The following is a 25,894-nucleotide window of genomic DNA, read 5'->3' as shown; positions in this document are numbered from 1 at the left end:
ACATGAGAGAGACTGTTCTGAAAGCCTTAACTCTCATTAGAACATTTTTTGTTTCCCCTTATAAGTACGTTTTGCATATGACAGGGGTTGAATGTAATGGGGTGTGCTGAAGCACTGTTCTGTTCCTATTAAAGTCTACAGAACTTTTAAAGAATCTTAAGTGTTCAAATAGACATTTCATATCATAAACTGCTTAATTCTCCCCCTGCCCGTGTTTGGATATTTGTGTGTATGTTTACAGCTCTGACTAGGGCTTGGGTGTCAAAAGTTGTCAGCTGTACAAAGTCCAAATCAACGTCAAAACAGGGCCACTTTGCTAGTCACAGACCAGCAGTTGATTTTACCGGTTTTATAACAGCATGTATTGGCTCAAAATCTGGTTATCCTTGTTTTTGTTTTATATTTAACCACTTCTCAATGAAACAGAGTCAGGAGAGAGCAGACTGTCTTTTTTTCGCTGTTGGTGAAGTAAAAATGCAAGTTCTGATTAATATCGGTTACTACTTTGAGAGCGTATAATGACGTATCTGATTTGGACCTCTATTTCTAAGCAGTATTCTCCTCTTAGTGTAAGGTGGGATCAATGGTGAAATTCCATTTCTGCACTGTACTAATTTATTTAATGGATGCAAATAAGATGAAACTGATTTAGTAGGAACTAATAGTGGACTTAAATCTGAAATTCTCCTATTTCCCCTAAAGAAGTTTGGTTCTTCAGTTTGATAGATAGAATTAGGTATTTTTTGGAATTTAATTATAAGATCTTTCCCATCTTTTCCTTGAGGTAGCAATTCAGGCATTTGTATTTGACAGTATTTACTTAATATAAACATAAGTTCATTTATGATATCTTTATTTTAAATTCATATACACTCCAAAAAAAAAAAAATCCAGAAGAAATTCCACTACAAAAAACTGCGTTAAGATGGAGTCAGGGTTGCTGACGTCCTTCTTACAGAGCATATATGAAAAAGACAAGAAGTCATGAGTTAAGGTTCTTTTGCAATCTGTAGGAATTGCTTCCTCTTTTTGACAAGATACGTGAATAAGCAAAAAAAAAAAAAAAAAATCAACTTAGCAGCTGCAACTCTGACCATGTATACATTATTTCTTCTGATACTGTGCTGTAAGGGATGTGACTAAGTCTGTCGGATGTCTTATGAGGGTATTACCCTAACGTGGTGTTTACTCCAGATTAACGCAGTATTTTGTTTGGAAATATGTAGGTGTACAGACAGAAATAGATTATGAGAGATAAAGTTACCTTTAAAGTTGGTGAAACAAGTGTTGGACATTTCTATATTTTTATATATTACAAAGGGCATTTTGAAATTTTTCTTGCAGTTTTAGTAATTATTTAGTGTGGTAATATACATATATGTGTCAGTCTTTTCTGCTATATCCATTACTTTGGTGTAATTCTGTTTTATGTAGCAAATGTGTATATACAAAGGAGATTATGTAAAAAAATATGATTAAGAAATAGGCTCGAGCCCTTCAGAACAGGGACCGTCTTCCTCTGTGTCTGCAAAGTACTTAATGCCTTGGGGGTCCCAGCCACAGCTCACGGCTGAGACCCCACAGTGACCGAATTGCCAAGCGATGAGCATGGAGGAGCAGCTCCCCTGCTTTCCATGAGAAGCCTTAGTAGAAAAGGTGCCGTGAAGCTCACCTTGCCACTTGCTCCCTGATGCTGGGGCTGTACATGGTCATTCCCAACACCACCTGCCAACAACCCAGAGAGCCCAGAGTCTTGTCTGTCCTTTGCTCCAGTCCTTCCCTTTGGCATTAGGAAAGGAGGTCTGAGGTAGGAGCTTTGATGTCATCAGGGAATCTTCCTTGTTAGCAGGGCAATCCTTCCGGAGCTTGTTGGGGCCTCATGCAGTGTCCTTTGGAGCCAAATGAATGATTCATATTGACTTCCAAGGGCCATTGGATGTGTTCCTGCAAGATCACGTTCTGCTGACATAACAGCTCTGTTACACCTGAGGACCTGGTTAGTCAAGTTCTTCAGGAATGGTCTAAAAATACTGTAAAAATATAAATATATTTAATTACATGTATTGAAAAAAAAAATCTTATTTGTTGTGGTCAGAGTTCAGATTACTATGTGAATTTTGATTTCTTAGTCATACTTGCATATATATTGCTTTAACTATTATGTATGAAAGAGGAAGTGATTCTAAAGTGTGTGAAAGATCAGGATTACACCTGTTTTTTAATGGTTATATTATTTAGGAATGGATGTCAGCAAATTTAACTCCATATTAATGCAGTTTTTTTGCATTAGAATATGTGTGTATATCATACACCCACATTTTATATATAATATATTATATATTTGGTACTAACTTTGTATTTTCCTTGAAATTTTGCCAAATCTTGAACACGGATGTTCTCACTTGTAAGACTTTGGTACTTAATAACTGAATGTATAAGAAATGCTCTGGTATGAAAGGAAAAATGTGTTGTATGATGTCCCACAATACAGATGTCTCAACCAGCAGGCACCTTGCCTCTTTCACATCTCACTTTGTTGCAGTGTCACCTTTCGTCTCCTGAAAAACAGTGTGGTTGTTTTTTTTTTTTAACTAAACTGCAGACCTGCCATTGCAGTGCATCCGAATACCGCTCTAGCATGACAGCTGACTGGTAGTAGTAAAAATACAATAGTCACCAGTGTGCCACAAATGCATTTATTAAATGCAGAAATAGACATTTCTACAAAGGCCAAAATCTTATGTTGTATGTTCCTTTCTTGTCATTACATTGTATGATATTGTAAGATTATTGTACGTCCTAATTTGCATTATAAAATGTTTTTTCCTACTTAAAGGCATAAATATAGCAACTTTGTATAAAGGTAGCTTTCTAGATTTTTATTTCTTTTATATAAAAAGTCTAAACAGTGGGAGTACCATTGCCAAATTGTTTATAAAATTTCAATTAATTTGCCCTGTTCAATGAACTTGTTTTTACAAACATTCCATATTTCTTTTATGAGAAAAGTGATATTATACTATGCAGAAAGAGTGTATTTTTATGCCATTCCACATTAATCTTAAATCTAATTTCACTTGTTTTAAGCTATCATCATGGAGAAAGCTTACCAAAAGCGTGTTTTTAAAAAATGTATATGTATTATGACAACATTTTTCCCCTTTACCAGTGCCAACTTCATTTGGAAAAATAAAAATAAAAATTGTAGCGTGGCAATAAACTATTGATTTTACATTGAAAATTGTCTGTGGGTTACTTCAGTATTTCCCAGTGGTAGTGTTGCTCTATTGTATTTCCTTTTGCTTTTCTTTAAATTGTTGCTTCAGGTACCTATTCCCCCCTTCCGTGTCCCTTAAGTACTACTCATTACTTAGTGGTAAAAACCACAAACCCAAAACCCAGAACAATGGTGACCTGGAGTCTAAATTTTTCTCCAAGCTTTTGTTTCATTTCTACTAGTGTTCTGTCCCATCTTTCTCATGTACTTAAATATTTTGTTGTTGTTGTTATGGTAGTACTGTTGCTGTTGACCACTGGGTGGTGAATCGCATGCCAGCAATCTCAGTGTGCTCCTTTGAATGATACAGAGTTCAGTAGAAACTTTGGTTCTTTGTACCTTCATTTCAAATAGAAAGCAAGCTTCCCAGTAACGTTTGGCTGAAACGCTTCAGTGCACCAGTTCTGATGTGACTGTAGGGGAAATGCATGCAGTTAGAGGATTAATTGGTAGCAATGTTCTGACTTAAACACCACTCAATGGATATAAGTGCTTCCAATTAAAATATGCGTATGCCTCACATTCGTGACCTAATGTTGCTTTGTTCTGAAATAAAATTTTGAAGCCAGCTCAAAGTAGGTGGCGCTGAACAGCCAAGAATCACAGAGCTGACCTTGCAGCCATGGCTGTATTAGGATTTCCAATAACAATATAAACTGGCCTTGTTAAAATCCCTGAATGTAAATCACAATAATATGTATGTTAGATTTTGATTGGGAGCACCCAAAGAGTTGAGTTTTGTGACAGGTCTCTGTGTTCCTTCCTCAAATTTATTTCTGCTCAGGGGCTTAAGTGACTGGTTTGACTGAAGTTAAGCCTCAAGTTAGTGTGATCGGTGCCTGAATTATTGGTCCTGGAGAAACCAGGGGAGGGTTGCTGCTCTGTTATTCCGACATCATAAATAGCGTAGCTGTAAGCAGAAGGTCTCAAGCTGAATTAAATTGCTGTCAGTAGATAGAGACATGGGGAGGTCTGAGTGAGAATTCATCCTTGAGCAACTGAGCCTGTGCTTCGCTGAGCTGTTGGTGTGTCAAAGGGTCTTTGGGACTGAAACACACTCTGTTTCTTAATCCTGAAAGAGATTGGGTGATTTACAAATTATATGTGTTTATAAAAATATTAAAATGAGGAACTTTTTTTCCCCCCCTTTATTTACAGTGCCATGAGCACATCGGAGGCGAGGGCACTGCACAGCTACAGTTACAGGAACCTGTAACTAGTGCTGCTGCTGGGCTCTTCCTATTCTGGTGTAACTACTTTTACCCATTAAAACCATAGCTTAGCAATAATCAAAAGTGCCTTAAACCGAACTTGCAAATTCTGTCATAGTTTTTTTCTATGAGCACTTAATCTTCCAAAGGCCGTAGCTTGGGTAGTTGTCTGAGGCACTTTTAAAATCTTTTTTGCCCCAGCTCACGCCACAGTAGCAGCAACTGTTAATTAAAATGAATCATTAGTTCAGTAAAAATCTGAGATAAAAATAGTTAACATTGTTTTAGTTGGGTTATTAGCCTTAGCCAAAACTTAAGATACTTTTCTACATAACTGTGAGGAAAACTGAAGATGTTAAAATTCAATTAGTACTCAAATTTTAGAACGTGGTTAGGGGGGAAACATCTAACTTTTTGAAGAAAACAAAAAGCCCAAAGAACTTCAGAAAAATCCTAACCAGGTATTGGCATTAAAAACCAGAGACAGATGCAGAAGTTGGCAGAGTTTTCGTCGTGTTCTTTTTTTGCCATCTCCATTGGGATGGATACCTGTCTTTGGCCAGTTTGAGTCGGGAACAAACAGCTTTGCATGTATCCCAAGAGATTTGTAGATGGCAGCAAGAAGGGGAATACCAGCTGGAGTTAATTCTTGAGGAACAAGTCATGCAAACTAATTCACTTTTTTTTTTTTTTGAATAAAGCTAACTAAGAGGCTTTTTGTGTGGAAGAAAAGTAGCAACAGAACCGGGCTTGAATGTGGTATCACACATCTGCAAAGCTGACAAGAGAATAGTTACCAATTTTTTAATATTGAAGTGAAAAGTGTATTGAGTGGGATTGTGCTGGGGTATCTCCTGTTCACGGCCTTTAATTGGTGACGCAGATGATACAATAGCAGAGATCTGTGATGGCCTGGCAGGAGCACTGGAGGCCAGGAGTGGCAATTTAAAATGCTTTTGATCAGTTTGAGAACTCGCCGCCAGGAATATGATGAAATTAAACTGAGGAAACTCCAAGCTCTTTTGCTGAGGAAGAAACGTATAGAAATACGGAAAGTAAGATGACACGAAGTTGGGTGGGAGTGTTGACCTGCTTGAGGGTAGGAAGGCTCTATGGAGAGACCTGGACAGGCTGCATCTATGGGCTAAGGCCGATGGTATGAGGTTCAACACGGCCAAGGGCCGGGTCCTGCACTTGGGTCACAACAACCCCATGTAATGCTACAACCTTGGGGAAGAGCAGCTGGAAAGCTGCCTGGCAGAAAAGGACCTGGGGGTATTGGTCGACTGTCAGCTGAATACAAGCCAGCAGTGTACCTAGGTGGCCAACAGCACGCTGGCCTGTATCAGGAACAGCGTGGCCAGCAGGACTAGAGAAGTGACCATCCCCCCTGCACTCGGCACTAGTGAGGCCCCACCTCGAGTGCTGTGTCCAGTTTTGGGCCCCTCACTGCAGGAAAGCCGTTGAGGTGCTGGAGCGGGTCCAGAGAAGGGCAACGAAGCTGGTGAGGGGTCTGGAGCACAAGTCTTATGAGGAGCGGCTGAGGGAGCTGGGGTTGTTCAGGCTGGAGAAAAGGAGGCTGAGGGGAGACCTTATTGCTCTCTACAACTCCCTGAAAGGAGGTTGTAGCGAGGTGGGGGTTGGTCTCTTCTGGTTTAGATTGGATATTAGGAAAAAATTCTTCACTGGAAGTGTTGTCAGATACTGGAACAGGCTGCCCAGGGAAGTTGTGGAGTCACTATCCCTTGAGGTACTTAAAAGACGGGTAGCTGGACACGGTTTGGTGGTGGTTTTGGCGGAGTTAGGTTGATGGTTGGACTCAGTGATCTGAAAGGTCCCTTCCAACCTAGATAACTCTACGATTCTATTCTAAGTGCCTAGATGGCGGCTGTTGGGGGAAGGGCTGCGGCAGTGCCCCACGGGACTTGCTCCAGTCAGGCGCTGCCGTGCGAAAGGCCGCCATTGCACAGAGCGAGGGAACAGCCGAGAGACCCCCACGCCGCCGAACTCATTACAGCTACCGCAATGCCCCCAACCCGGGCGGTGCCCGCCGCGCACAGCCGCTGAGGAACCGGTGCCGGGCAGCGCCAGACCCCGCCGCTCCGCCTCCTCCGCAGGGACGGACTACGCCTCCCAGCATGCTGCGCGCTGCCGGAAGCCGCGGCGGCTCCTCTGACGCCACTTCCGCTGGGATCTCGTGGACGGATTGCGGAGCCGCGCACGCTGGTTCTCTCGGGCGGAGGCGGCGGTTGGCGGCGTCCCGGCGGCGGTACCGGCACTCATCATGGTGAGCGGCGGGGCGGCGATGCCCGCGAGGGTGCGGCGGGGCGGGCCGGGGCGGGCGGCGGCCGCGCTCTCTGTCGCCACGCGTGTTGAGGGCCTGGCGGCCGCGCCCCGCGCTTTGTCCGGCGGCGCTCGCGCGGGGGCGGCCTCGCGCCTTGCCCCGCGCGCGGTGGGCGGGAGCGGGGAGGTGCCTTGGGCCTGGAAGGTTCTAGAGCGCGCGGGATGGAGGGGTCCGTTGAGGGCCCGGGTCGGCCTGTGGGACCGGCCGGGGCTGCGGCGGGGAGGCCGCGGGCGGTTCCCGGTCCCGCCGGAGGGGCTGTCTGGCCCGCACGGCTGACGCGCGGGAGGGAGGGAGGCCGCGTCTCCCCTCCCCTCAGTCACCGAGGAGGCCCGGAGAGGCAGCGGCGGGTCCCCGGGCGTGAGAGGCGAGGGGCGGTGGCCTGCCGGGAGCTGCCCTCTCTCCGTGGGGAGTCCCCTCCCGCACCCCTTTGGTTTTTGTTGTGAGAGTATGGTATAACGGACATAAAACTATAGGCAGAGATTGCATGGTGATCACGCAGCACAGTAAAAAATCACGGTACTCTTTTAAGAGGCTTGATACGTTTGTTCCTTTGCGATTTGATCCTAATTCGTTTAAGACCTTCAGTCCTCTGCAAGTATTAGTCTTTAACGGTATGTATTCGTTATTGATACAATTAATTTCCATGGGAGTGCAAAAAAAAAAAAAAAAATTAGGGTTCAACGCAAATACCAAAATATTTAACCCCCAGCATGCTCAGTAACTAGACTTTTTAGGTTCTGCGGGGTGTGCCTGTCTTTGGGTTGTCTGGATCTGATGGTTAGCCACGCAGAACAGAAACACAGACCAACAAGACAGAGATTGCTGTAAACTAAGGTACTGGTAACGATGTTTCAGGCTCATAGATCTTATTAGAGAACATGGTAATGCAGTCTCTTGGAGTAGATTGTGATCTATCTTGAATATACCTTTTATCAAAACCAAATGGGATATAGAAATAAAAAATTCTAATAACAAAAACATTGTTTAGATTGTCAGTGTCAGGGATTTGTTTTTAAAATGCAATGTTTTATTAAAGCTAAAGGAATATGCTTATGTTAACTCTGTTTTAGGCGTCCCTTTCCCTTGCTCCTGTGAACATTTTCAAGGCAGGTGCAGATGAAGAAAAGGCAGAAACAGCTCGATTGGTAAGTTTAATTCTCTAAGAAACTTGTAATACTTGGGGTAATTAAACTTCATCTTTTGTACTGTTAAATGTACTTTCAGTTTATGGTGATGTGGAACCTCACCTGTCTCATTAGTTTTTCTTGTTGCACGTCTGTGAACGGAAGGTAGGAGGAGTGTTGTTTACACTAACAGTTAGAGAAACTCCTCGTAAGTGTTCAAAAACTAAATAGCTCAGAAGATTGATGTTCATTGGATGGCTTTTCTTTTGGCTGTGAGACAGGCTTTTATAGTTTCTGTGAGAATTAAGTATATTTGATCTGGTTATCAAGATGTAGTAGTTGAGAAACTTGGGGACCCAAACTCTGCTGTGAGTGTGGCTCTGGAAGGATTGGGTTAAGATATCCCCTTGAAAGTTATGGACTAGCATCTACTTCTTGTATTAAAATAGAAATAAGTCATTTTCTGAGGTATGTTTGCTTTCATTTCAGTCATCCTTTGTTGGTGCCATTGCTATTGGTGACCTGGTCAAGAGCACTCTGGGGCCTAAAGGCATGGTAGGACAACTGCAAGTTCTCAGTGATCATACCTGTTAATTTCTTTTTAATAGTTACAGTATGTTTTCGAGCAGTATTCTAAATCTTGTATCTTGTAGGACAAGATTCTTTTAAGTACTGGAAGAGATAGCACAGTAACAGTGACCAATGACGGTGCTACCATCCTGAAAGCTATTGGAGTTGACAACCCAGCTGCCAAGGTCTTGGTTGGTGAGTTTTTAACAGCTTGTGCTTGGAGTACTTGGCATTTCTTCATTGTAACTTCATTATGTAGCTTTCATTTGTTCTTAGAAAAGTAGCCTTCAAATTATGTGGAAAAATTGAAGGGAGAGAGAGCAGAATTCCTGAAGTAAGGAGGCCAAGGCGTTGCAGGAATTGTGGAACTCTGCAACAGTAAAATTGGGGTATATGCTGCTCTTGCAAAACTGTTCTGGTGCTTCCTCGTTTTTCCTCAACCCTGGTTTGTTCCAGGAGTCAAAAGGAGCAAAAGACAGCTGTGTGCCCCTCTCTTTTTGGCTGGAAAAATCTGGGGCGGAAGTCTACTTGGGTACAGAGGTTCTCTCTGGTGCTCCCTGATTTAAATCTCTTTTTATCACTTAATCAACATTGTACACTGGACAGATTTTACCTCTGTGATCAACTGTCTTAGTGTGCCAGTGGCCCAGTTCTAGCAACAAGCAGGACCCTGAACAATTTGCTGTCAAGTTTTGTATGATTTTGTGTTTGCCAAGTCCTTGTTTATGGACTGTTCATAGGGCGTACTTGGTTATTGTACTCTGTGACCCTGTGTATATAGCTTAGAGCTTCTGTCCAGTCCTATTTCCTTTTGATAACTATATTTAGGAATAGGGAGAGGAGTAGCTCTTGACCATCGCCAGACTGGAACTGGTGTTTGGGTTGCAAATGAAGGGCAAGAATTTGAAGGACGCTGAATTTGATTTGCATCTTGGGTTTTTCTGTGACATAAAGAATGATCACTTTAAACTATTGAAGAGTAAGATTCTTTTTTCTTCTGCAGACTAATGTGAGATAAAAATCTTTGTATGTAAAGCTGGTACTAGTGAGCATGGTATTTTGAATCAAAACATTCACACAGTGGCTTCTTTCTTTAGATATGTCAAAGGTTCAAGATGATGAAGTTGGTGATGGAACTACGTCTGTCACAGTGTTGGCAGCTGAATTACTGAGGGTGATGTATTAAAATTTTTCAGATGTGTTTTTGTTTGGCAATGTACTCCTGTGATACCAGTATGGGATGTGCTATTAGATGTTTATGAAGAGTGCTCCCAAAATATAGGATACCTTGCTCTGTTGCTTTTGAAATTGATAGGAGAAAAACCACCTTAGATATTATGTCACAATTTTTTTTTGTGCTTTAAACAATATTCCTTGTTTTATTATTTATAAATTCACAAGTATTTTGATTTGGTACATTTTAGAAAATTACTTCATTTCTTTATGCAAAGTGAAATGAGAAACAGGTCGCTTTCTGGATATTGCACTGGGCAGCATGCAGCACTGCTTAGTTGTGAGGTTCAGTCCTCTGAAATCCTTTTCATAACATGAATGAGGAAAAAGAAACAAGGCATGTTAAATTCTGCTCTTGTGTGCACAAGACCTGAATTCATACTGTTCCTTTAAGCTCTGCATACAGAGTTTACACTGCCAAACTCTAAATCTGAATTTACTATGAAAGAGACTTCAGAAGTGAGGAATTCTTGTTAGCAGAGCTGTGCCAGTAAATCTAATCATCTCAGATCCAGGAACTGTGTTCAAGAGCATCTGAGAAATGATATATCAAGCTTGCCAAATTCCTTGCAAAAAGGGAGTTTTAAGATTTTTTTTTTCATTTTTTTTTTTTTTAACTACACTTTAAGTTGCAGCCATAAGCGAACAGGAAACATCTCAAACATGAAGTGAAAGATTGCTGTTTTGAAGTATATGTCTGGTTGCTACTCATATCGGAGTTAGGATTTTTTTATTTCATTAATCAAAACTTCTTGACGATATTCCAAGGGGAGATCATCTTTGCCTAGATTGGGGAAAAAAAAAAAGTTGCCAGCAGGGTGACTTTAATGTCATTGTTAAAGCTCTCTGATTTTTACTGCTATTCAGAATTTTCTGATTACTTGGAAGTGTCTTTCCTAGTTAGTGTAAATGTACCTTGGGGGACAAAGCCTAATTATTAATTTAATTTAAATAGGAGGCAGAATTACTCATTTCAAAGAAGATTCATCCTCAGACCATCATTGCAGGCTGGAGGGCAGCCACAAAAGCTTCAAGAGAGGCGCTTTTGAAAGCAGCTGTGGATCATGGGTTAGTGATGTACATTTGATGTAACTCTTTATAAACCAGGCAAGATTAAAGCATCGATGAGAATTATATACCATTGGGAAATTCTTCGCTCTCTTTTAAGTAGTGTAAAGTCTGAATTTTTCAGATCTTTTTTTTCAGATGAACTACAGAAGCTTTATGAAATTATTTAAAATTACTTATGATATGCAGAAACAAAACATGAGCAATGATTTGCTCACTAGAAGAAAAACCTGAGCTGTTATTTCAGATTTCATACTCTGATTCTAAATGTGACTATTTTTTTTTACCTGACACTTAGAGACCACAGACTTTCTACAGATGAATGCAAAGGTTCTCCTAGTTGAACTTGTATTTCAAATAGAAAGTTGTATTCTTGGGACGCTGGAGGGATTCTGTGTAGCATTCCTCAAAATGGAACATGGGACACATAGATACAGGCTACAGGAAGCGAGGAGAGGCTCACAGTGGTAGGTTAATGATTATTAAGGCTTTCAGACTTTCCACTTTTAACTGTCCTGATTTTATTTTAGTGATGATGAGGTGAAGTTCCGTGAAGACTTGATGAACATTGCGGGAACGACTCTTTCATCAAAATTACTTACTCATCATAAAGATCACTTTGTCAAGCTTGCTGTAGAAGCTGTTCTTAGGTTGAAAGGTTCTGGTAATTTGGAGGCTATCCACGTCATTAAGAAACTTGGTGGAAGTTTGGCTGATTCCTACTTAGATGAAGGTAAGCCTTTACATGTTGGCTTTAACTGCACTTGACAAATGAAGCTGTTAAAAGTTACACTTATCTATACAAATTTGTCCTAGGAAATATTGCTGTGTTATTGTTAAATTGATTAATAAATATGAGGGGGTTTTGTAATACTTTAAGTGAATTGTTCTCCTTTTTTAATTTGAAGTCTTACAAGACCTGTCTGTTAACTTCAGGCTTTTTACTTGACAAGAAGATTGGTGTAAATCAGCCAAAAAGAATTGAAAATGCAAAGATTCTTATTGCAAATACTGGTATGGATACAGACAAGATTAAGGTATGTGACAGAACTAGTGTTGTGAAATGATGTTTTTGTAAGTGGAACAAATTTTTAGACTGAATTCTTTGTTTTCTTTGATTTAGATTTTTGGCTCTCGTGTTAGAGTGGACTCCACAGCAAAAGTAGCAGAAATAGAACAGGCAGAAAAAGAAAAAATGAAGGAGAAGGTAGAGCGTATTCTTAAGCATGGAATAAACTGCTTTATTAACAGGTATGTATATTCTTGGGAAAAGGGGAAAGTTATGAAGTGGCAAGATTTTAATATTGTATGAGTGTGAAGAACATTGTTTATATCTGTGTGTGTAAAATTAGGTGATTTTGCCTAGTGCTTAATTCACTGGCCTCACTGAGGTCGATGTTATTTTCTGTGCTTCCCCTTGTGCACCATGGCCCTTCTTTTTTTTTTTTTTTTTAAAGAGGAAGAACTGATGTCATTTAATCTGGGATCCGTGTTAAGTCCAGTTGAAGTGATGTTGCTATGCTTTTATACTAACAGGTTTATTTAGTTATGAATGCCAGCAGCATTGTCCGCATCCCTGTTCCCCCTTTTGGAGGGAAATGGGTGCTTGAAAGGGTCTGTGCTGCTGAATGTATTTAGTTCAAATTGAACCAGCTATGTTTTACCCTGTATTAAAATGCTGGTGCTGGAGCACTGCTCCAAATTCAAGAGTGTTTAGAGGCCTCTGTGCTCCCTGCCATGAGCCTCTTACGCACATCTTTGGAAGCATGAAGGATAACCGTTTTCATGTAATGATTCATTCAGCTCACAAGAAATGTCACAATCTGTTACTTATTTTTGTTAACAGTGAACTTCTCTTCTAAAATGTCATGGTGCAAAAAAAACCCCAACCCCATTCAGTTATTTAAGGACATGAGGTGCTTCTGCTTTTCAGTAGCTCTCATTTGAACGCAACTGCCATACATACGAGCAGGTTGATGCCTGGTGTTTGGGCTCATCGTGTAGCCTGCTAGGAAGCTGATTAGCTGGTACTCCACCAAAGAATGGGAGTTGTAAGAGCAGCACTGTTTTCCATAATAGCAAAGATTTACTTGTGCATCTTATAACTCACCTTCAAAATTTGTGTTTTGTAAGAACCTGTATGATGAATCTGTTAGTCTCTCCATCTATGTTATATTTCACATACATTGCATGTAAGTGTAGGCAAAATGAGTATTCTGTCCAATGGACATTGCAAATATGAAGACCCCGAGAGTCAGGAGTTTTGTTGGCAAACTGATGGAAGAATCCTTTGAGGTATGCAAAAAAAAAAAAAAAAGTCCTTAATTCTATTGTTGTTATCCAGAAGGGTTGTAACACAGGTGGTTGCTCAGGTAGGGTAGCAGTCAGTGACTGTAGCCAGGCTATTGGTATTCCAGTTAGATTGACTCTCAACTTTCAGATTTATTCCCTGGCAAAATTTACTTCTGCTTATAGGCATACTGTAGATCCACCTCACAGCTGATACTGTGAGTGTTAGCCAGTTAAATACCTCTGAGGAGATGCTTGACAAAGGCCAAGGCTATATGGATGCAGAGTTGGAAGAATCTTCTCTGTGCATACCCAGCAGCGCCTATTGTCTCTTTTGAAGAGAGACTTGAAACATCTTTTTTGACAGAGATGGCGTCTCCTAGCTCCTGCTGATTCTCTACAACACTCAATCTCTAATTTGAAAGGGAAAAATAATCTGGCATACCAATCCTGTGTGGTTGTTGACCATTCAGCATTAGATGACTACTTTGTTTTAGAGAGAGTGGGATACGTATTAATAAGGGAGCACATACTCTTCTCCGTGGTCTGCTATTTGTGTATGTTACAAGACTGGCCATTTATTGTTCCCTGAGAGTTGTCCGCTGTTTGGATTTTGTAGTGCTGAAGGAATTAAAGGCATTACTTCACAAGTTACTCTAGTGCACTCTACTAGAATAGGCACTTAAGTACCCAGTGGGCACTTAGGATCAAAGGACTTAGAATTTAATGCATATAGGCCCCTGGGCATTGATGGTGTGTCTTGAGGGGAAGCATAGTTCAAAGAGCTAATAGGTTGAATTTTCTATTTGTTTTTTAGCTTTGTATGTTTTCTTGTCTCTGCAGTTGCTTCTGTGTGGTATAACATTCCATCTATGGCAGGTGCCTCACATATTGACTGCTTTTGTAGCTTTGAGAAATCTGTTTATGTCCATGCTACTGAGAATCTAGTGTCCTTTGTTACTCTGGTATTTAAAAGCTTTGTTCATGTGTAATGAGAAGATGTGCCTGTGTTTTAATTGTAGACAGTTGATCTACAACTACCCTGAACAGCTCTTTGGAGCCGCTGGCGTCATGGCTATTGAACATGCAGACTTTGCTGGTGTAGAACGTCTGGCCCTTGTTACAGGTATGTAGAGTACCTGGTCATATGAAACTTGGAGGGTCACTTTATTTGTTTGATGTTTAGTAAATGTTAATGCTTGATCACCTAGTTTGTACTTTTTACCATTAAGCAGATCTGTGGATGTGAAAAGTACTCCAAGTAAGCTCTACTTTAAAGTACTTAAATACAAATATATATGGAGGACTCTGAAATTGGCCATAAAATTTTTAAAATTAATTTATTAATTTATCAGCTGCTATATAACTGTCAGTATTTTTTTAAGAAGCAGGTAATTCAGTTTCTATCTTTAGTATGTTATACTTCACACATAAACTGTTTTGATTCTCATTTCCCTGTATAATGATTTAAACATTTTTTTTCTAGCAACTGTGAATAGAGATCATGATGCTGTGGAATATAATTTAGCCAGTTAGTAATTTTCTTTCATATTTAAAAAATATTTTCAGTTAAGTCCCTGCTTGATAAACTTTGAAATGTTTGTAAGATGAAACTTACCAATAGAAAGAATAAAATGATAAATCCACAAGTTAGTTAATACCATCTTGTTACAACTGGCGGTTGTTTGATTGTAGTAACAGAGAAGACTAAAAAGTCGTCCTTTGTTAAAAATGTGGGCCTGAGTCATCGACTTGAGGTGCACCTCAAATTATGTGAACAACCTGGATATTTTTAGTAGTGGTTAGTGTAAATGTGACTAGTAACTAATGAAAATTAAACACCTGGAATGCTACAGATGATTCTCATTCTCTAAGTTAGAGGTGGTTATCTGGAACATCATAAAAAATTTATTATGAAAGTGATGAAGAGAATGGATAACTTGTTTTGCTGGGAGAACGGAAAAGATACTGACTTGTTTAGCTTAGCAAAACTGAGGAAGCAATTGTGTGTAACTGTCGGTAGGTACGTTGACACAGGCAAACACTTGAGAAGAACATTGCTTGTGTTCTGGAACAAATTCAAAGCAAATTTTGTAGGCAGAGCAAGTGGACCATATCAGACCACACTGAATCAAATAGTGTAGCTGAAAAAACAGACAAGCTTTTCATAAGCACAAACTCTCTACTACAAATCTTGTCTTTCCTTGTACTGCTGCTACAGCAGTGCTGCAAGCTAACGTGGAGTAACTGAGCATGCATTGGGAGTGAATACATGTAAATGGTTTTCTAATTTGTAGAGTATAGTACTAGAACAATATTCCATTCAGAGACATTTTGGTCTGTGTAATACCCATTTTGTTTATGATACAGGAGTTTACAAATGGCGCGCTATGCCACTGCTATGACGTGATATGAGACTCATGATTCAGGAGTGTGGTGGCCAGTGGTTCTCAGCCATCATCAGGCAGGCAAAATGAATGCTGGCATGAGCTCGAAGTTTAAAAACATAACAAACTTGTTTTAGTATTTTATAAATATTCATCAATAAATACTACTAAAAACTTTAAACACATTGGCATTTTAATACTGGCAAATATCAACATTTAGTCTCTAATCCAGACAGAATTCAAAAGCATTACAGCCATAGTAGTTCTTGTGATGTGAAACAAAAATATTAGTGTTTCAAGGACAAGTCAACATCAGTGGAAGGTTTCTGGTGCCAAATGCTGATATTGGAAAAAATTGGCTTGTCAGTATTGTTAATTTAAATTTATTTTTGGGCAATTATGAAGATTGTTATTTTTCTTCACAGATACACACACACCGCCCCCCCCCCCCCTGGTTAGCCCTTGCCTGAATCAGATGCTTTCATCGTGAGCTCTTTGACTTTTCTATGATCTTACATTTGTAGGTGGTGAAATTGCGTCAACCTTTGATCACCCTGAGCTAGTAAAACTAGGAAGCTGCAAGCTTATTGAAGAAGTCATGATTGGAGAAGATAAACTCATTCATTTCTCTGGAGTGGCAATGGGTAAGACTGGCATGTTGTGACATTTGTGTTAACCCTCTGCTAAGACTGTTCAGTTACCAGGATGGCATAGGAATTTTGTAATGATTCATGTAACTATTTTTATTAAAGCCTTGCTCATTAGTAAAAATTCTGCAAAGATGTATGTTCGTGGTTGAAATTGTTCATCTACGGAACATTAAATATACACATAAACATTTGTAAGGATGGGAATCAAAATTTCTGCTTTGGGAGATTAAATTGACAAGAAAAGTAGCAACCTGTCATACTTCAAGAACTTGAGAGCTTGTTCTGTAAATGCCAATGCTTGTAAGTTTCCAAGGGGTTGTTTTGAGATAACATTTCTTTTCTGTTAATTAAATCAGGTGTTGTGGAACAGTTTATTGATAAAAGCTACAGCATAGTGTGCATAATTTAATTCTACCTGTCATCATGCTTTCTTTTTGCCCCAAAATTGATCTATGTAAAACTTGACTGCAGGGATAGAAAAAACATTACAAATGCTTTGTGATAGCCTCTTCGTACTTTTTGTTTGGTTTTTTAATCTTTTTGCATCTGCACTTTTTAGGTGAAGCTTGCACCATAGTGTTGCGTGGAGCAACACAGCAGATTCTAGATGAAGCAGAGAGGTCTCTGCATGATGCTCTCTGTGTTCTTGCCCAGACGGTGAAGGACACTAGAACTGTGTACGGTGGAGGTGAATATTAGATTCTTCGTACTTTGTACGTGATACACATTTTGTATTACTGTTCAAGTCAGATATAAAACATCTGTGTGTCTTCAACTCGTAGGTTGTTCAGAGATGCTGATGGCTAACGCTGTTGCAGAACTCGCCATCAGAACACCTGGCAAAGAGTCTGTTGCAATGGAGTCCTTTGCTAAGGCTTTACGAATGGTAAGTTTGTTTAGTCAGATTGCTGGATTAATAGACATTAAGTTCCACTAAGTTTAAGAACTTCTTCAGATCGTTGCTTCTCTTTCAAAGTTTTGGTTTTCTAAAAGTAAAAAAGTAAAATTTAGCAAGATGTCTTGGATGAACAAAGGGGAAAAAGTTAGTTTTCTCAGAAAAAAAAAAAATTATTGGCGTTTTAATAATTCTACATGATACAAAATTCTGAATGTTGATACGCTAGCCCTCTTCTAATTGGTTCTTGCTCCTCTTACCTGCAAGTTTAAAAATGCAGCAGAAATAGCACATAAAGCCTTGGCTGATTCAGTTGACAACCGATTTAGAAAAAGAGCAACCCTTCTGTTGATACTCTAGTGCTATTTGATTGTATTCACGCTCTAGTACTATCTAGAAGTTTCTAGACTTGCATTGGGGATTGCATCTTAGGAAATGAGTATCACAAGAAACATTTATAGAATGCTATTGCACTAACAGACTGTGAATTTGAGAAGGAAATTGCCTTCCTGTATTTTAAATTGGGGAAAACCTTTCTTAGGAAATGAAAGACTATAGGAAAACATTTCTCCCAAGAAAATTAAATTAAAAAGCATGGTGAGACTTGGCATTACCTCTTTGGTCAGCATGTGCAGTTTGCACTGCTTTTATTTAAACAGTTGTCGCGGTTTAACCCAGTCAGCAACTAGGACCACTCAGCTGCTCGCTTACTACCTGCCCCCCCGTAGGGTAGGGAGAAGAGGGAGAAAAGAAGGGGAAAAAAACTCAACTCATGGGTTGAAATAAAGACAGTTTAATAGAACAGTAACAAGATAGGAAAATAGCAGTAATAATAATGGTAAAAGAATATACAAAATAAAGTGATAAAACACAAGTTGCTCTCACCACCCAATGATAGGTTGCCCAGCCCATCCCGAGCAACAATTGTGGATTCCAATTCCCGTTTGTATACTGAGCATGATGGGTATGGAATATCCCTTTGCCCAGCTGTCTATGCTCTCTCTCAGCTTCTGTGGGAAGCTGAAAACATCCTTGACTATAAACATTACTTAGCAACACCTAAAACAGTATCTCACAGTAAATCCAAAACACAGCAGCTGCTAGGAAGAAAATTCACCCTATCCCAGCTGAAACCGGGACAACGGTGAACAGAATGATCTGGTGGTTAATGCTTACCAGTGAGCTTATGTTCTTAAAAATGAAACCATTTCTTCAGTTGTAGCCAGAAATTATAAGAAAGAGACGGATTTCTTTCTGTCCATGTGAAATGAACGGACAGATTTGTGAACACGCTTCTGTCCTCTCAGCTACTTTGTTAACAGAGTCTTTAATAAAATCCTTTGAAAGGTAGTTTGACTCTTTTCTTTCTTCCCATCTTCTGAACACAGTAACAGATCATCTGCCACACTTTTGAAACTTCATTTCTTGAAACTGAAGTTCTATCAAAGTATGTTTCATGTTTACAATGCCTGCATTAATTTAAAACATCCTGTGTTTATGCCCTTAGATCCCAACAATAATAGCTGATAATGCTGGCTATGACAGTGCAGATTTGGTTGCTCAGCTCAGAGCTGCTCACAGTGAAGGGAAGACAACTTACGGACTTGGTAAGGGCTTGATACTACTCCTGTTATTGAATTGCTGTTTGGGACGGGGAATTAGGTTTATTAAACTTGGTGACATCTGTTTATTGCTAATTTATTCAGCTGGAAGAACTGAGTATGTTAATTTCTGATTGCTCTGCTTAGAACATGGATATACAATGTTGCATTCCTTTATCGTTCTACCACGCTTCTCACAATACGGTGAAAAGCTTTGCTTTTGAAGGGGATGGTTTCCACTTACAAAAACCAGTTTCCTTACTTACTTTTGAGTCTACTTATATGAAGATTGAAAAGAAGGGCATTGATTTAAAAACAAACAAAAAACCAACACAACCAAAGACTTCCTCCTCCCTGAAAAAAACTTAAAGTTGTGCAGAAGAACTCTGAAGTTGATACACCTAAGGAAATAGCGCTGAGTCCTGTTAGGTTCTCGTTTCTTCTTCCCAGAGTATAAAGTTTTCATCATGAATATTTTGTATGTAATTGCAACATGTTAGGCTTAAACCAGGAGCCTTACTATCCTTACTATCAATATGGTTAATTTGAGCAGGTAAGTTACTATACGGTCAGCTCTTAATGTATCTTCTTCTAGATATGAAAGAAGGTGTCATTGGGGACATGGCAGTCTTGGGAGTAACGGAAAGTTTCCAAGTCAAGAGACAAGTTTTGCTGAGCGCAGCTGAAGCAGCAGAAATGATTCTTCGTGTAGATGACATTATTAAAGCAGCACCAAGGTATGAGCTGAGTATCTACATTGGTCAGGTACAGTGGCACAGAGTAACCTCCTTCTGTGGAAGAGTAACTGTGCAGAAAAGTTGTCTTCTAAAAATGTTTTATTTGAAATGAAGACGGACACATGACATGCTAACATTCCTGTTACATCATTTTTTTTGCATTAGGAGCATGAACAGGCCTTTAGAGCCATCAGTGTACTTAAATTAGTGTGCCTGAGCAATGTCTTATGTCACCAGCTACTCATGTGCCATATATAGTACTAAAACATCTGCAAAAGTGATTGACCAAAATGTCAGGGATAATGCTAGCTTTTTTTCTTCTGGCAAGAATTATAGTGAAATGCCCAGCTGCTTCTGAAATAGAATCTACAGCTAAAACAAAACCATGTTTGTTAAAAAGTTTGGGAAGAAATGCCACTTTGCAGGCAGGTTATCCCATGGGTGCCCACTACAGGGTAGTTTGCACTGTTTTGTCAATCACAGTTTTTTGCCGTGGTCATAGGTGGTTTATTAGCTTTGAGATGATACTGATTTTGTGCTGTGAGATAAAGCTAGCACTGAACACAAAGTACCAACTAAAAAATAAATATTAAGGTGGGTGGGGAGGCTGGTGGACATCAGCACGGGGAGGAATTTTCTGATATTTCTTTTTCTCCCCAGAAAACGTGTACCAGACCATCGCCCATGTTAAATTTTCTTCAGTACCTGAGGATATGTGGACCAGATCTCACCTAGTAATCTTTTTAAATGATCTAGTTTTTGTGAGGTTATGGAACAGAAGCTTGAGACGGGCAAATCTCGCATCAATGGCATGAAATAACTCTTCAGTTGGTTTTAACTTATTTCAGTTTATATGTGCTGCGGAGAAGATTCACTTCAAGTAAAACAGGGGTTTTACACAACCCTGTTCCTTCTGTTCCTCTCCAGGTTCCACTTAAAATACACAGAAATAAAAAAAGGTAAATTCAAATTCATCAAAGTTGTGTTTGTTTTTGTGTAGAACAGAGAAGGGCAGTTTGATTAGAAAAGCCACGGTGCTTGTCCTCAGGCACTTCAAAACAGCCCCCGGGCAAGTCGGGTGAAGGATGTCCTTCCTCTTGGGCCTTTGCTGGTTTGGGTTGACCCTGGTGCGTTCAGTGTGAGCGGTTTATTCCAGTCCTGCCTGGACAGGCTTTATGTCGGGATCCTAGAAACGGGCTCTGAAGTTAACTGTTACCCTTTCCTAGTGATGCTGGAGTATTCCTCATCTTATGATAGTAAAAGGAAGAGAAAAAGCTGAAGAGGAACCTTGGTCAGTGCCCGGAACTACAACTTCAGGGATTTTACAGCTTTTTACACTGCAAATTTTCTGTAGATAGGAGTTCTGCTGAAGGGGGGAGCGAGAGGAAGATGCAGTCTGGTCCAGGATGCTGACATCTCTCCCAAACAATTCGTGTTTGACTATAAAGTACTGGACTTAGGCCGACTTCACATACAGTTATAATAGAGGGCAGTTAGTGGAAAATGTGTCAGTTTGCATCGCGTTCCCTTTTTTTTGTTTTCCCCCCTTTCACACCAGTTGTGGCCTACCTTTATGTCCTCTTCCCTCTTCCAGTAGTTGCCGTAAAGGCAACGTGTTTCTTAATTGGACTCGTTTCTTTATGCTCAGGTCACAAGAAAGTCCCTGATGCCTGTGTCACTCTTCATGCAGATTCTTGATGCCTGTAAGCAGATCTGTGTGGGAGCCCCTCGGGAGGTGCCACCTGGGTGTTGTCACCCTCCTGGCCCTTGCCAATGTAACCAGCACCTCGGCAAACAGCAGGGGGAGTCTGCCCAGGCAGAGAGATTGCTGGAAATAAAATACCTGTGCAAACATTTTTCTCCTGTAGGTTTCCTGAAATGAAGAGAATCTGCTTAAGAATGTTCCTCCAAACTCAAAACTCTCTTCAGATCTCCAAAAGTGACAACACTGTGCAGAGAGCGCTGTGTTAAATGAAAGCAGGTGAAAGCACCCTCTTCCCGACCCCCTCGGATAAACCAAGTAATAATCAGTTCCATAGCAAATAAAACATTGACCTTGGATGTTAAAAAAGCCCCAAACTCTTGTCCTGCTGAATAATTTTGTAGGAAGAAATCGTTGGAAAAGGTTAGATAAAAAATTTGGAAAGGGAGAATTCAGTTACTTCCAAAGAAGGATGGTTTAACTCAGCTAGACACTAATATATTTTATTTAATGTAATGACTAGTAAGCACACTATGTGAGTGCCAGCCACATCCAAATTCAGACCTCCTTTAACAAGGCGGCAGGCGCTGGGAGAGTCTATATATTTCCAGATAATTTTTCAAGCATGTAAATGACACTGAGCAGTCACGAACTGGCATCGAATCAAACCTTTTCTGGGAAGTCGACTGCCGCTCTGCTGAGACGGTCGCACTGACGAGCGAGCAAGGCAGAGAGGGTCGTGGCTCTTCTGCGCCACCAAGGGCTCCTCACCCTTTTTAAAACAAAAAAAGCTGTCTTTACCCAAACTCAAATGACCTGTGCTATGGAATCAAAAGCTAAAAATGTCATTTTGAGCTAAATTTCTGTGTTACTCAAAGCAAAACATCCTTAAAAAAAAAAAAAGTATTCCATGCGTTTTGAAGGGGATGAGAACCGGTCCAAGTTGCGAGCTGGAGAAATACCCAGCTGAAGTCAAGTGCGCAAAGTTTGCCTCGGCTTCAGCGCAAGCCTGTAGTGGCAGGATCCCAGCCCTGGGGTTTATTCATGCGAGTCTTTGCAGCTCTCGTGGTTTTTCTCATGGTCTTAGGCTTTGATTTCCATCTTTGCTACTGCGTGAAAACTGGAGGTGTGCAGCTGCCCTCGCAGGCAGCGTTGCTGGTTACATACAAACGAGCAGCAAAGCCTTCAGCTTTCCTCACCATCGTTTAAAATGCCGCTTGGCAGTAACAAAACGAGAGCATTTGCTAATTTTCCAGGATGAAGGTGGCAGCTGTAAGAGGAGAGCTCACTGTGCCTGTGATAGCACAGCCAGGGCTCCGCTACCGCTTCTCACATCGCAGGAGGGGAAACCTTCAAGCTACTGCTGCTTTTCAGCTAAGTCGTTTGAGACAAACCCTGTGGGTTACTTCAGCGCTGTGACTCCCGGCAGCCGTTACCTCGAACGGTGGTTTCCAGCTGAGCTCAGGTACCTCAGCAAGGTGGAAGGGAGAAGAGCAAGCCCATGAGTGGGGAGCAGCGGGTCCGTACTTGCTCTGTGCATTCCACCCGTGGAAAACATCTAAACTGTGTCTTCATCTCTACTTCAAACTCATGAGTGGTTTTTCCCCACATAGGAAAGGGAGGAAGTCTTTGCTCTGGAGAGTGCTGGATACTCCATGGAGGGGGATGTCTGTACAAGAGAGTTTTGCTGTCGCCGAGCTCTAAGCCGGTGCACCTACTCCTGAAGACCAGTCAGGTGGTGTTGGTGCTCCCTAGACACCAGCAAGCGAGGGAGAAGCCGAGGTTGGGCAGCGTTGTGAGGGTGCTGCCACCGTTGCCAGAGCATCAGCAGGGCTCGGCTTCTGGCTCGGGCTTGGCGGCAGGAGGTGGTGACGGTTTCTCTTCAAGCGAGATTTCTATCACCGCCCCAGACCGCTTGCGGGGTTCGGGGGTCTCCTCCGACCACCTCCCCACCCTCCGCACCCCTTTGGCCACTTTGGGTGCGTTCCTGCAGGGGTTGTGGTCGTAGATCACCAGCTTCAAGCCGGGAAGGTGAGCCAGGCTGGGGAAGAACCGGATGGAGTTGCGATCCACGTCGATCACCTCCAGGAAAGGCATGTCCAGGAGCACGGGGGGGAACTCGGACAGCAGGTTGCCCGACAGCCAGATGGTGCGGAGCTCCTGCAGGCACTGCAGCTGGGTGGGGAGGGTGCGCAGGGCGTTGGAGCCGGCGTGCAGGGTCTTGAGCAGGCTGAGCTCGCAGACCACCTCGGGCAGGCACTGCAGGCAGTTGGACTCGATCCAGAGGGTCTTGAGGTTCTGCAGGAGCCGGAGCTCGAGGGGCAAGCTGCAGAGCTTATTGTTGCCCAGGTAGAGGATGCAGAGCTGCTTCAGCGTGCACACCACCAGGGGCAGCGCCTTGAAGTTGTTGAAGTCCAGTGCCAGGATCTGCAGGTTTTGCAGCTGCTCCAGCTCGGGGGGCAGATGGTTCAGGTTGTTGTCGCTCAGGTACAGCTTGACCAGTTCCCGGAAAGAGCAAATGTGTACAGGCAGCCGCCTCAGCTGCCTGCCGCTCAGGTCCACCATTTTATCCACTGGCATCTCTTCTAGGTCTTCCAGGAGGTACTTCTGGCACTCGTTGGAGGGCACAAAAGCAACTATGGCTTTCAGGCTGTTGCCCATCCCGGGACTTAACTTTGGGGACCGCCGGCACTGCAAGGGACAGGGACCCGCCTTGGTTTTCTCCTGCTGCGCACTGGCTTGCCGCTAACTCCGTCTTCCCAATATAAGGCTCTGTTTACATGGCACCAGCCATTAATCTCGAGGGCTTTGAAATGTTTCTGATAACCGAATGAGTGTCTGGTGACGGGGATTACGGACAGGATGACTTACAGCACAGGTCTCCCTCTCCCGCCCACGCTCCCCCCGAAAACATTCCTTCTGGCCTCTCCCTGCACACTGTCGATGTTCTCGGGTTTTGCCCCAAACTGTTGCCCTGATGTCCCAGCCCCTCACCTCTCGCTCTGGCGGTGCTGGTTGTGCAGCTGGTGCTGGCTGCCGGGATTGGATCGGGAGAGTAAACACCCCAGAAGAACAAATTTTTAAACTCAGATGTTTAGCTTTCATTAAACTTTCAGCAGAAAAGTGGGATGTAATTGAATTGTTGTTTAAAATACCTGTCAAGACTTGACTGACTTTCCAGATGAGCAGCACTTTTAGGGATTTACTTTGCGAGGTGCCAAATACATAATTTCGGAGTGTAACTTGCCGCCCAGTACTTATCTTAAACCTTTAACACAAATACTTGGCAAACGGCTATCTTGAGCTGTTCTACTCTTTATGTTCCTAATTCAATGGTGTTTACTATAACCTCTGGCACTCATGGCTGTGTAGGGCCTTTTTCATTACATTATGTCTGAATTGTCTTCTTGTCTGAATCCCAGTTTAATGCGCTCACTATCGCAACCTGCCAAGGCTGTTCTCCTGCCGCCTTCTGACTCTGCTACTGCAGTTCCCGTGTCCGTACCAAAACCTGGCAAGAAACTGCCATGGGTTTGATTCCATCAAGATTCTCACTTGTTATGAGTGAGATGTTAAAAATTATGACTTTTTAGATGTGACGGTGTAAACTGCTCCCCTCCTCCTTTTGGCAAGATCCACTGCTATTCAGGTCAGGAGCACCTCTGATTTCTAGGAGGAGCCTTCCCATCTGTAGGCACCTCTGGATACTTTGGCTTCTTGAGCTGTTGCTGGTTTAAGCTTTCTTGGGGATTGTCCTACCTGTGTTGGCCGTGGGTCTACTATGATCTTTGGGTGTGAAAACTGGCAGAGTGTTTTAAGGTGAAATAGCCTTTCTGACAGCTGGCTCTCACTCTCTGCTTTGATATCTACAGCTCATTGCTGTCATTTTCCACACTTGCCGTATTTTAGGGAGGATACTTTGTTCAAACAATCTGCAGTCAGTTTCTTGGTGTTGGTTGCTGCACAACCAAAATACACGATTGCTGGGAGCCACGTATTCTTAGAAAAACAAAAGGCAGAGCAAACAGAAGATTGAGAAAAAGGCAATATCAAACAGTTAAGGTGGCCTCTGGATATCCGGTCAAATCTGGTAATAGCTTTGCTTTCAAATGTAAAGAAGCTCTTAGTTATCAATTGAGTATAGGCTAAAGGATCTTCACTGGTCATTTCCCTGCAAGATGAGTGGCTGTGCCATGCAGCAGTGGTGCTACGAAATGTATGGAGGCTTTCCTGGGGGAGGAGAACAACGGAGAGGGCATCTGGGGACCAGTATTGCAGCAGGATGGAGAACAGCGAGTGCTGCGACCTGAGTGCTGTAAAATAGTTTTTGGATGGAGAAGCTGGGCAGAGAATCAAGCCTGGAGAGCAAAGATACATCACAGTCATCTGTGGCCGTGCTGTGGAAGAGGGGCGCTGAAAATACTCTCTCTCATGACAGAAGGCAGGACGTGGCAGGCATAGCATCCCGGCAGCAAGAGCCGCTTCTGAATGAGCATCTCAGAGCAGCCACTTCTTTACTGCTTTAATACTACATGCCCCGTCGGAGGACCGCTGTGGGCAGCGTGTCGTTCCAGGATTTCACAGAGCATCCTTTTCCAAGCAGTTACCCTGGAATGAGATCAGACTTTTAAGAAAATATTCCTCATTTTGTCTTTGTTTCCATTTCTAAGCAGCTGTGGCAGCTTCTAAAGGCAAGGCTCCCCGCCTCGTTAAGGCACTGTAGGCTACAGGTGTGGAAAAACAAATGCATTTGGCAGAAATAATAATGAATTTACATCCATGACAAAGACATGTCCCTTAAACAAA

General features: G+C 41.9%; 2 protein-coding genes across 2 annotated transcripts; one reads left to right on the top strand and one right to left on the bottom strand.

Moving 5' to 3' along the window:
• The first annotated feature begins 6,650 nt into the window (after positions 1-6,650).
• CCT2 (chaperonin containing TCP1 subunit 2) lies at positions 6,651-20,359 on the top strand. The gene is made up of 16 exons (XM_074144614.1): positions 6,651-6,775; positions 7,903-7,977; positions 8,446-8,511; positions 8,610-8,721; positions 9,624-9,700; positions 10,715-10,827; positions 11,358-11,560; positions 11,764-11,864; positions 11,951-12,078; positions 14,139-14,242; positions 16,028-16,147; positions 16,713-16,841; positions 16,936-17,039; positions 18,556-18,655; positions 19,245-19,386; positions 20,047-20,359. Exons 1-16 carry the CDS (start codon positions 6,773-6,775, stop codon positions 20,075-20,077), a joined length of 1,608 nt encoding a protein of 535 aa, XP_074000715.1. The 5' UTR covers positions 6,651-6,772; the 3' UTR covers positions 20,078-20,359.
• A 27-nt stretch (positions 20,360-20,386) lies between these two features.
• LRRC10 (leucine rich repeat containing 10) lies at positions 20,387-23,749 on the bottom strand. Its single transcript, XM_074144613.1, has one exon. It carries the CDS (start codon positions 23,747-23,749, stop codon positions 22,913-22,915), a length of 837 nt encoding a protein of 278 aa, XP_074000714.1. The 3' UTR covers positions 20,387-22,912.
• Positions 23,750-25,894: the final 2,145 nt, after the last annotated feature.

This window comes from Numenius arquata, chromosome 2 (assembly GCF_964106895.1).
Source record: "Numenius arquata chromosome 2, bNumArq3.hap1.1, whole genome shotgun sequence".
NCBI lineage: Eukaryota > Metazoa > Chordata > Aves > Charadriiformes > Scolopacidae > Numenius > Numenius arquata.
This window is presented reverse-complemented; position numbering and strand designations above follow the sequence as displayed.

What these genes read in the sequence shown, in the direction of transcription:
- CCT2 (XM_074144614.1), top strand. An exon ending in TGGCAGCTGAATTACTGAGG is followed by an intron (nt 9,701 to 10,714) that starts GTGATGTATTAA and finishes TAATTTAAATAG; the next exon opens with GAGGCAGAATTACTCATTTC. An exon ending in TAGAACTGTGTACGGTGGAG is followed by an intron (nt 16,842 to 16,935) that starts GTGAATATTAGA and finishes TTCAACTCGTAG; the next exon opens with GTTGTTCAGAGATGCTGATG.
- LRRC10 (XM_074144613.1), bottom strand. Translation starts at nt 23,749, where the DNA reads ATGGGCAACAGCCTGAAAGCCATAGTTGCTTTTGTGCCCTCCAACGAG.